Consider the following 12715-nt stretch of genomic DNA (forward strand, 5'->3'; position numbering starts at 1 on the left):
TATGGTCCAAACACGTGGCCCACATGCCTGTGCGCTAGAGTTCAGGTGCATGTAGTTGAGTGAGGTTGGAACTCACGAGAATGCTCTAAACAAAGTGATGATGCCCCTACTTTGCCTCGTGGCATCCTCTATAAAATAAAGACACGGCTTGTGGGCACTGGCGCTGTCTCCTCATCAGGGAGCAGTGTCCCACCGAGACCCAGTTTTCATTCTCTTGTCTGTCTTTTCTCAATCCTTTCAACCCCCCCTCCCCCAACTCAGGATCACCCTTGGCTGTGGCTGGCGCGGCACAACAAAATATATAAATAGCTTTAAACACATTTTTTTAAAGTTTAACTACATCTGAAATATAAAAAATACAAATTAAAACACCAATGATATACCAGTTTTATGTTGGTGAGGACATAGGGGAATCCAAGTAAATCACCAAGGTCTCACTAAATTGGATTAAGAAACTTCAGAATTATAGGAGTCCAACATAGGTGAAAATTTCAAGGCAAAGCACCAGAGAGGAGGAAGCTATATAATGAAAAGAGCTCCTGAAACCAACATGTGAGTACTCTTGAGTCTTTGGCTGAAGACTAGCTACTCCTATGTAGGGTGATACTCCATGATGTGAGGCAAAGAATGGCCATCAGAAAACTATAAGATAAACAATTTCCAGTTGTTGTATGTATCATATCTCTGGAAATTATGGACAACACAGGGATTCTTGTAGAAATAGAATTGTTCAGTATCTTGACTATGGTGGTGGATACATGAAACTACACAGGTAATAAATTGTACACATACATGAATACATGTAAAACTGGAGAAATTTGAATAAGATTCATGAGCTGTATCGATGTCAATATCCTGGTTGTGATATGTATACTATAGTTTTGCAAAATGTTATCTTTCAGGGCAATAAAATAGAAAATATCAAAATATATCACATGTAAGGGTAAGTTTTCTTTCATGGAACTATTTTTCAGGCGTGTAGGTGTGTGTGTGTGTGTGTGTGTGTGTGTGCGCGCGCGCACGCGCGTGCAAGTGGGCACTGGTGCTTTGCCTTCAAATGTCCACCTATGTGCACTAAATGAGTCAGGGCGTAAAATATACTGCTTACTTTGGATCATGTTCAAACACGTTTCAAAGCCATTGCAATAGTTTGTGAACTTAGGGTGAACAAAGGCTGCCTGTTTTTTTCACAATTATATCTCCAGAAACAATATAAGGCAGATGCTCAATAAACATTTGTCATGTGAATGGAAGAATGAGGACAAAAGTTGTTGGAAAAAAGTAGGGACGAAATCTGCAGTACATTTTACGGACCTCACAATTTGCTTTAGTCTCTACAGAATCCTAAGTAAAACCTTGTATATACGTACTGAGTAGGCAGATTATTATGACCATCTGACGTTTGTAGACAAATTAGCTCTAATTTTGCGCTGAAGTTGCTAGAGGGCCAGGTCATTATAAACATCTGAATAGCACAACATACCTAAGTATCATTGCTGATCTAGTTCATCCTATCATGTTGATGGCGTATCCGAATGGAGATGGCTTCTTCCAACAAGATAATGCGCCATGCCATGGTGCTCGTATTGTGCAGGAGTGCTTTCAAGAACATGAAGGAGACTTGACCTTGCTTAGTTGGCCCCCACAATCACCAGACCTCAATCCAATTGAGCATTTGTGGGACGAAGTTAAAAGAGCCATCAGGCAGCTGGTTCCACAACCATCAAATCCCACAGAACTGGACAGTGCTAGTCATCAGGCATGGTGTCAGATTCCTCGCATCACCTTTCAACATCTCGTGGGGTCAATGCCAAGAAGAATCGCCGCAGTATTGAAGGCAAAAGGGGGCCCAACGAAGTACTGATGGGGTGGTCATCATAATCTGGCCACTGAGTGTATTTCTTAAGAGGAGATTCTTACTAGGGGACTAATTTGTAAAACCTAAAACTCTTTTATGTTCTCACTTTCACGCCTATAGTTAGGAAAACAAAAATGACTACTCGAGAGCCCCCTGCACCCATGGTGTCCTTTTCACAGCCGACGCCCTGGAGAAGGAGCTGTACATACGTAGTGGCCTCCATCATGGCCTCCAAGTCCAGCAGAATTTTGCTTCCCAACTCCTAACCTTATTACCAGCCTACCTTTGAATAGTGAAATTATCAATGTGAAATAGGTGAGGCTAAACCAAGAGTCAGCAGAAAAAGGACTAATAAGCAAAAATGAACTTTTATTATCTCCTCATATACCAGAGCAATCACTAAGTGCAGTCTGTTTGTTAGTCAGAAGCAGGAACCTTGCTTTAGGGTAAGAATGAAGCCACAAGAAATACTGCAGCTAATGGTCTCTGTATGGTTTGAGCTAAGCATTTTATTAATGAATATGTTTTGTTTCAAGATTGAACCATGATGATAATCCCTTCAATTTATATAGCAACTCCACTGGGGTTCCCTGGATTGGATGGTCTACCTGAGTCAATCTCAACATGTCTACGAAGAAAGGGAGTACAGTTGAGCAGGCATGACAGAGGGCAAGCCAAGCACAGGAACAAGGAGTGGGAAGGGGGCACTAAGAAGCAGACACCCTCTTCCCCATCACTTCTGAAAATGTAAACCTGTTTCCCGAGTTTAAAAAAGGAAACTAAAGAATAAGAGCTTGTGAAGGCACTGGGAGGCCAGAGAAGCTGACCTGTCGCTGATCACCTTCTGTAAGTGTTCTAAACTAAACTGAGTATAGCCACTGAAATGTTCAGCTCACTTCCTGTTTCATAATTCCTTTCTCTTTTCCTCTTTACATTATAAAAATGTCCCTAACCAAAGGTTGCCCCATACCCAGCCTATGTGAACATCCTATGTGATCACATCTTTTCTGATTCTTTCAAGCATTCAGATGATTTATGTTTTCGTACTTCCCTTCAATCAATTAGAATATGGCTGTGTTTTTCAAACTAAAATCCAACAACTTTTCATGAGTTTTTTTTAAGTCCTTTGCAGAAGTAGAAGAAGTTGTGCTTTACTAACCATCTCCATTTATGGTTAAGTGGCTAAAGTATCAGGAGAAACAAAGATACTGGTTTTGGCAATGACTGATTGTGAAAGTGAAGGTATAGGAAGGACATGTTCTCCAAAGAGGCAAAGAACGAGTTCTGACTACAGGCGGAGATTTGCTGGCAGTGCCCAAAGGTACTGACATGTAACACCGACCATGCACCTGGTATAAAGTGCTTTTTAACTACGAAGGAAGCATACCTTGATCTAAAAAATACCAATTAGATATTTAACTAAGAGAACAATAGTTTGAGCTTCTTTCACATTTTCTTTAACTGTAAGTTTCGAGAACTCGAAGAATTTTAGGAGCAATCTGTATCTTTTACTTTTGTGAACTAAATTCTCTTTTTATTAGGTTCACTAAATCTGTAAACGTAAAACAGGAATTTAGCAGCATTTGTAAACAAATCAGAAAAAAAGGAGGACCCTCTTCAAGATGAAAAGCTAAACCCTTAAAGTATTATCTTTAAGGTACTATAACTATTTATTCAACTATTTTATTTCTTGTCCTAAATATATTACTGACTTCTGCCATCACTCCATAATGCAAATTTGTTATGGTTACAGGGAAACCTGAAGCGTGTTTATCAGTCTAGGACCAAAACTGGTCCCATCACATGTAAGTGAGAGTTTTTAGTATCCCACTATAAGAAATGAGTGACAAGCAATAAGGCCAGGAAAAGTAAGAGCCACCTTCGTAACATCAGTGAATGTGGGTAACCAGGGAGAGGTTTAGGAAGGATTCGTTTGAAGGAAATGGAAAGCAGAAAACAGATTGTTTCAGCAAAACAGGTGAAGTCAGAGAAGAAGCAAGACATTAGTTGATTAGGAAAATCTAGAAGGTAAGTGACTGCTCATAAATTTTCTAAGAAAATGTGAGTCTTTGTGCCCAATGTACAGAAATGGGAGACTAAGCCCTAGCTGATCTGGCTCAGTGGATAGAGCCTCGGCCCATGGACTGAAGGGTCATGGATTGGATTCTGGTCAAGGGCACGTACCTCTGTTGCAGGCTAGATCCCAGGCCCCAGTTGGGGTTTGTGCAGGAGGCAACCAATGTTTCTCTCTGTGTCTCTCCCCCTCCCTTCCACTCTCTCTAAAAATCAGTGGGAAAATATCCTTGGGTAAGGATTAACAATAACAACAAAAACAAAACAAACAAATGAGAGACCATGGAAGTATTACCACTTGTGCACTAAGAGTATCTACTAATAACTAAATTAAGGATAAGGGCTTGCATTATGATAAATATTAGTGGAAAGTAAAAGTGAAAAAGAACAATTTTTTAAAAAAGTATATCCTAAGCTGAGTCAAATAGCAGTGAGCAACAGGATTCTGAATTATCTAATAACCTACCTATAGATGATTTCCTTCCCTGACATGAACTCACTTTATTTATTGAATAATGTTTGCACCCTAACATGCTAACTAACACTGCCTTACACTACAGGCACACCCTCTGAGAAGTAAAAGTGCAAACTAAGATGCCTACCCTTCCCTCCCCCTATTGTACCTCACCTCGTCCTACTCCCTTGCTGGTAGTGGATTGAAGGATTGAAGGATTGAAGGATGGAAATGGAAGTTATCTCTGAGCAAAAGCTGGGAAACTTTCTGTTTGTACCACCCAAAACTTGTTTTAACACACTTACCAACATCTCCATAAACATAGAGGCCCTTTGGAGGTTTGCTCCTTGAAAAAAGCTGCAAATTAAGAACAAATTATAAATCTCTAACATGGAAATCATTAAATATCATCATATACATAGTGTTCCTAACTGTGCTATATATACAGGGCTAAAATGGACTATTATGCACAATAAGTAAAAAAAACAAACAAACAAAAAAACTTGATGTAAAAGGCTGGGAAACCTAACTTAGGTTTCAATACAAGAGGCAAAATGCATAGTGGTCCAGAGCAGGAGCTCTGAAGTCATGCAAGTTTACATTCCTATACCATCTGCTAACCATGTAATCTTCCCCCTCTTTCCCAACCAGCTCTCCAAACAATGGCAGCCTGGCTCATTCTCAGCAAGCAACAGATTAGAAGAATTTTTCTGGAAAAACTAAATGATATCCAGCCTTTTTTGCTGCCCTAGGCCTGTCCTGCCCATGACTCTCAAAGTCGTTTCCTGATTCGATCTTTATTTGAAACATCTGCTGTGAACTGCTTCCTGCCAGGACTCAGATACACACCCAACCCCTACAATGCACAGACATGACTTTAGACAAACACCTGGACATGTGGACATGAGTAAGTTTCTCTAATGACCAGTGTAAGATCTGTTCTGTTACTTGTATCTTAGGAAATTTGTAAAGGAGGAGGTGGAGGATACCTTTCTACAGGGTTTTTGATGAGTCCAATAACACTGCATTGTACCACTGAGCCACACTGGCCAGGCCATTGTAAATTGTACAGATGGTAAACTTAAGGATGATGTTGAAAGATTGTGGTAACCTATCACCTCCCTCTGCTAAGCATAAAAGAAACAGCACAAGAGTACTGGAGTTGGACCCAACAGATCTGGTACAAATTCTGGTTCTGCTACTTATTAGCTATGTAACTCTGGGTAAGCCTCATCAACCCTACGATCTGCTATTTCCTTATCTGTTGGGTGCAGGGCAGAGCACAGAGGAGTTCCCACTCACTGCCTACTTCTGCATACCTAATCACAAGGCCCACTCACTCACAATGAAGACTGAAAACTACGTGTGCTGACTGATACCTGCTTCCATCCAAACTTGGGGCCATGAAAAAGGAAACGTTGCACCCTTTGACACACTCATCTCAAAGACCTGAATAACAAACACTAACATACACTCAAGATATTTTATATTTAAAACTCTATACCAAATGAATCAAGAATTCAAGACAGGTAGCCCAATTTCAAATATAGCCCATGTGCGAAGCCATAAAGGAAACCTCAACAAATTCCAAAGAATCAATGTACTCCAACCATAATATAATAAAGTTAGAAATAATGGAAGAATTGCTAAAAATAGAAAAGCCTCATACTAAGACATTGACCTTCCCATCACATGCACCCAAACTTCTGAATATTGCTGAAAAAAGGTCTGAAAGGCTTGCAGACTGCACCTTCTCACCAGCCCCTCCATATTGTCAACAATTGTTTCCCTGGTTAGTTCACTCTCTTTCTCCACAATGATACTCTAGATAGAACCTTCTCAGCTTCCTTCATGCTAAACTATACTTCCTCTATCACTTTCAGCAGATATCTCCTACTTCTTCATAGGGAGAAAACAGAGGCAGTGGGTTGGAACACCTTCAACTTCCTATATGAAAGTGAGCCCACCCATATCTGTACCCATCCTTTCCTCTCTTCCTCCTGTGACAAAGGAAGATGATTCCTCCCCCAATACAACCTTCTATCAATTTCTGGATCTCAGCCCCTCCCCCGAACCTTCTCAGGAACTGTGGCCCATTAAATTAAATTTTTCACTTCTCTTGTAATCCTTCTCTTGAACATCTTTATAACTATCTTCCTGTGAATGTATTTTTACAACCTTGAAGTGTGATGTTTTATAAGCAAAACACAAACCCAAAAACTATAAGGGGAAAGATAGCTACATTAAAAGAAGTGGAGTTAAACATTTCTGTTTCGGAGTGGGGGGGTGGAGGGGGAATGTTAAGAAAGGTAAAAAGATAAACTGCAAAAAAAAGAAAAATTTATTATAAAAAAGAATTTATTTCCTTGGTAAACAAAGAGCTTTTATAAATCAATAAGAAAAACAAATACAAATTGCTTAAACATATAAAAAATACTTCATTTCATTCACAATAAAAGATATGTGATTTATGCCCTGGCCGGTTTGGCTCAGTGGATAGAGCATCGGCCTGCGGACTCAAGAGTCCCAGGTTTGATTCCGGTCAAGGGCATGTACCTTGGTTGCGGGCATATACCAGTGGGGAGTGTGCAGGAGGCAGCTGATCGATGTTTCTCTCTCATCTCTCATCGATGTTTCTAACTCTCTATCCCTCTCCCTTCCTCTCTGTAAAAAATCAATAAAATATATTTTTTTAAAAAGATAAGTGATTTACAATAATAATGATAAACCACCATGACAAAATTCTAAAAGTCTCAGAGAATACAGTATTATTAAAAATGTAGACAGACAGGTAGGCTCATAAATTGTAAGAATATGAATTGCTGCAGTTTATTTTTTAGATAAATGTCATTGTCTATCAGAATGTAAAGTACATATACCCTTTAACTGAACAATTCCATTTCTAGAAATTTATCCTACAGGAATGACCACACGTACAAGATATATTAGTATATTCATATGATGGAGTACTATACCACTGTTAAAAGCTAATGAATTGTTGGATATTCAAATGAAAGAATTTTTTAAAATGAGGTAGTTCTTATAAGAAGTAGAGACTCTCATTATTTGCAGATGATATGATATTGTATATTAAGAACCCTAAAGATTCCACCAAAATACTACTAGAATTGATAACTGAATTCAGTAAAATAGCAGGATACAAAAAAAAAATTTAAATCCAGACATCAATGGCATTTTTATACACCAATAATGAACTATCAGAAAGAGAAACTATGAAAATAACCCCATTCACAATTGCTTCAAAAAGAATAAAATACCTAGAAATAAATTTAACCAAGGATATAAAAGACCTGTACTCAAAAATTATAAGACACTGAAGAAAGAAATTGAGGAACATAAAAACAAATGAAAGCATATACCGTGATCATGGATAGGAATAATTAACATCATTAAAATGTCCATAATTCAAAGCAATCTACAGAGTCAATGCAATTCCTATCAAGATAATAATCTAGTATATCACTAAACGAGAACAAATGTTTCAAAAACTTGTATGGAACCACAAAAGACCTCAAATAGCAACAGCAATCTTGAGATAGAAGAACAAAGTTTGAGGAATCACCCTACCTGATATCAAACTATACTATAAGGCCAAAAAATCAAAACAGCATGGTACTGGCAAAAAACAGCAAGATGTATAGATCAATGGCACAGAATAGAGAGCCCAGAATTAAATCCACAACTTTATAGTCAATTAATATTGAACAAAGGAGGCAAAAACATATAATGGACTAAAGATAGTCTATTCAATAAATGGTGTTGGGAAAATTAGAGAGAAGACATGTGCAAAAAAAAATTAAACTAGACCACCTTCTTACATCACACACAAGAATAAACTCATTATGAATTAAAGCCCCAGATAGTTTGGCTCAGTGGATAGAGCATTGGCCTGGGGACTGAAGGGTCTTAGGTTTGATTCCGGTCAAGGGCACATACCTCAGTTGATTGCAGGCTCAATTCCCAGCCTGGTACGGGCTCCTGGGGAGGCAACCAATCAATGTCGATTTGTCTCTCTCACATTGATTATTTCTCTCTCTGTCTCTCCCCCTTTCTTCCACTCTCTCTAAAATTCAATGGAAAAATATCCTTGGTGACAATTAACAAATAAAATGGAATAAAAACTTAAATGTTAGACTCAAAACCATAAAAACCCTGGAAGAGTAATACTTTCAACAATAAAGATTTTTTTTAAAATCCTAGAAGAAAACATAGGCAGTAAAATCTCAGACATTCTAGTAGCAATATTTTTCCTAATATATCTCCTCCAGCAAGTGAAACAAAAGAAAAAATAAACAAATGGAAATACATCAAACTAAAAAGTTTTTGCACAGCAAATGAAACTATCAACACAATGAAAAGACAACCCACTGAATAGGAGGACATATTTGCCAACGATACATCTGATAAGGGATTAATAATATCCAAAGTTTATAAAGAACTCATAAGACTCAACACCAAAGAAACAAACAATTTAATTGAAAAATGGGCAGAGGAACTAAACAGACACTTCTCCAAAGAGGACATACAGATGGTCAATAGACATATGAAAAGATGCTCAACGTCACTAATCAAAGAAATGCAAATTAAAACCATAAAGAGCCCGGCTGCATGGCTCAATGGTTGAGCACTGACCTATGAACCAGGAAATCATGGTTCCATCCACGGTCAGGATACATGCCCCAGTTGTAAGCTCGATCCCCATAGGGGCCAAGCAGGAGGCAGCCAATCAATGATAATAGACATATGAAAAGATGCTCAACGTCACTAATCAAAGAAATGCAAATTAAAACCATAAAGAGCCCGGCTGCATGGCTCAATGGTTGAGCACTGACCTATGAACCAGGAAATCATGGTTCCATCCACGGTCAGGATACATGCCCCAGTTGTAAGCTCGATCCCCATAGGGGCCAAGCAGGAGGCAGCCAATCAATGATACATTGAAGAATTTATTTACAATAGCCATTGAAGAATTTATTTACAACAGCAGCCCAAATGTCCATCAGTAGATGAGTGGATAAAAATGCTGTGATAAATTGACACAATGGAATGCTATTCTGCTGTAAAAAGGAAGAAAATTTTACCCTTTGTGACAGCATGGATGGACCTGGACAACATTATGCTAAGTGAAATAAGCCAGTCGGAGAAAGACAAGTATACCATATGATTTCACTCATGTGTAGAATTTAATGAAACTGAACTACCAAGCAAAACCGAGACAGACTCATAGACATAGAGAGCAGGCAGACAGCTTTGGATGGGGGCAGGGAGGGTAGGGGTGGAGGTACTGCCCCAAAAAAGAAAAAAAGACAGAGAAGACATAGACAACAGTGTGGTGATTGTGGGGGAAAAGGGGAATCGGTGGAGGTGAAAGAGGGCATGGAGGGGATAAATGGTGATGGAAAAAATTAAATTAAATTTTTTTAAATGTAGGAAGATTTCCAGAAGTGTTAAAAAACAAAGAAACAAAAGTTTGAAGTTGGCAACTAGAAAAATTTTATTGAACCATACACTTTGAGTAAATCCTGGCATTAAGCTGGACATTTTCAAACAGCCACTAGTTCCAAAATATATCAGCCTTTTATATGTTTATTACTTTAGCCATTGCCATGCCTAAATGGACTTGATACATACCTTGAGGTGTTGGTGACCATATCATAGGATTCTTACTGCATTAGAATAGGAGATCTGGCCCTGACGGGTGTAGCTCAGAGGGTTGAGCGTCATCCTGTGCACTGAAAGGTCACCAATTTGATTCCGGATCAGGGCACATATACAGGTTTCGGGTTTGATCCCCAGTCAGGATGTCTTTGTGGGAGACAACCAATGGATGTTTCTCTCTCTCATCTGTTTCTCTCTCTTCCCCTCTCCCTCTACCTTCCTCTCTCTAAAAATCAATTTAAAATCTTTTTAAAACATAAAATAACCAACATCACCCCCTTCACCCCAACTTTAAAAAAAAGTGAAACTGCTAGGTTTTCTTTCAGCCTATGGCACTGTGAAACAGACATAATGATGCTGGGAGCCAAGAGGTTAGAAATCTCTGTGAGAAAAGCAGGAATAGCCTGGCCGGCATGGCTGAGTAGTTGAGCATTGACCTATGAACCAGGAGGTCACAGTTCGATTCCTGACCAGGGGCATATGCCCGTGTAGCAGGCTGCAGAAGGCAACCGATCAATAATTCTCTCTCATCATGGATGTCTCTATCTCTCTCTCCTTCTCCCTTCCTCTCTGAATCAATAAAAATATATTAAAAAAAGAAAAGAAGCAGGAATTAGGGGCTTAAAGAAACCAAAAGGGAAGCAATTAATTTTGCATGAGGGTGATTAAGGAAAAATTATAGAAGGGAGATAGCCTGTGAGCTTACAGATTGAGTAAAAATAGAACAAGCTATTCTAGTCAGATGTAAAATAGAAAAAGCTATTCTAGTTTGGAGGAAAAGCAAAGACATTCTAATAAAAAGGCAGAACGTCCAGTTAATTGTCTTGGGTGTGATAAGGTAATATACTTATGCAGAAGAATATCTTTGTTAGGAGATACATAATTATGTTTTCAGGGTCAAGTGTTATGATGTTGTAATTTACTTTCACCTGATTAAAGAAAAAATATATTTCAAGAGAGAGAAAGAACAAATGGAACATAATGTTAACTGTTAGTGGATTTAAGTGTAATTGTGAAATTTTTTCAAAATTAAATAGTTGGGGGGAAATAAACCACAAAATTTGATAAGGTGACTAATTAGTATATGACTTTTACTTTTGAATTAAATCTAAATTATTCCAAAAGTATCTGAATATTTGCATTTTAGACAACTGCTTCCAAAACTTTTACCAAAATTATTCATTTAAGTACTGCAGAGTAAACATTTGTCATCCATCATTCCAAATATTTTGATTGAATCATTCTAACTTTATCCATTGTTCCTTATATCAAAATTCTAGTGTTAAAAATAATTCAACATAATTCTCATCAAAGCTATAAAGTAAAATAGTATGTCCTCTGTCTTTCTGGGTTACTATCCACCTGCTATTGTGGCATAATTTCCATTAGGACAAGTAGATAATAAGGTTGGTCATGTTAAAATAAAAAGAGTTTTTGAACCCAGCCAGTGTGGCTCATTAGTTGAGCGTAGACCTATAAACCAGGAGGTCACTGTTCTATTACCGGTCAGGGCATATGCTGTGGTTGTTGGCCTGATCTCCAGTAGGGGGTGTGCAGGAGGCAGCCAATCAATGATTCTCTTTCATCATTGATGTTTCTATCTCTCTCTCCCTCTCCCTTCTTCTCTGAAAAAATATATTTTTAAAAAAAGTTTTAGATTTATTTAAAATGCAGAAATACTACTTTTCCTGTTACTTCCCACTCTCTCCGCCGTTCCACTATTATCTCCTAAAATGACAGAATTAGAGACAATTATTCCAGCTGGAATGCTGAGCATAATTATATCTTTTAAAAACTAGCATTACATCACTCTCAACATAGATCACTTTTTGATAAAAGTATATCACTTCAGGTTTCTAAGATCTTTACAAACTAAAAACAGAACTATATGTTAGCACCCATAAATTTTCTACAAATGAAAATCTTTTTTTAAATGCCTTCAGCAGATTTGCAAGAGAACCCTCTTAACCTAAAGTACACCAATTTGTTCAGTTTACAAGTATAATTAAGTCTATTTAAGTACCTAAGTAACTAGCAAATGTGTGTTGTGGAGGGGGGAGGTGAGCTTAAACCTCTAAGACAACTAGCATAAGAAGTGGCTCAACTTCTGATTATAACAGAATTTGAAGATGCAAATTACTTTTTCATGTCTCATGCATTCAAGCAATGAGCATGTATGTGTCAGTGCCTACATGTGCCACTGGGAAACAAATGACAGGAGGCAATTTCTTCAGCGAACCCTTCCATGTCACTCACTCCTAACTGATAATCTGATTCTGGACTCGCTGAGGTGAAGCTGAGCTAGGTTCACTACTAATTCAGAGGGATGCCCGGAACATAAGCATAGTTCTCAAATCATCAGGGGCTCCTCAAAAGAAAGATGTGGGCAATCACCCTCAGTCTGAACCTGGTTGAGGTTCTGAATTTGAGAAATTCAAGCAGCCTTCCAGGCTTTCTCTGACACTAAAGAGGGAATGAGAACTCGCACACAGCCACAGAGAGGCAAATGGATATAGGAACCTAACCTCTCACACAGACACAAGGAGAGGCTGACAGCAACCAGGACAACTGTCTTCTGAATCAGTGGAAAATTACTGTGTGAATCTTCAGTGGAGAAGGATAACCTAAAAGATGCCTCCTTCACAGAGAAT

General features: G+C 38.4%; 1 protein-coding gene across 1 annotated transcript in view; it reads right to left on the reverse strand.

Moving 5' to 3' along the window:
• Positions 1 to 12715, reverse strand: part of LACE1 (lactation elevated 1) — a 151617-nt gene that overhangs the window by 109961 nt on the left and 28941 nt on the right. The window contains exon 3 of the mRNA XM_006777243.2: positions 4691 to 4742. Within this exon, the coding sequence (XP_006777306.1) occupies positions 4691 to 4742 (52 nt within the window). The remainder of the gene's footprint in view (positions 1 to 4690; positions 4743 to 12715) is intronic.

This window comes from Myotis davidii, unplaced genomic scaffold, assembly GCF_000327345.1.
Source record: "Myotis davidii unplaced genomic scaffold, ASM32734v1 scaffold68, whole genome shotgun sequence".
In the NCBI taxonomy this organism is placed as follows: Eukaryota; Metazoa; Chordata; class Mammalia; order Chiroptera; family Vespertilionidae; genus Myotis; species Myotis davidii.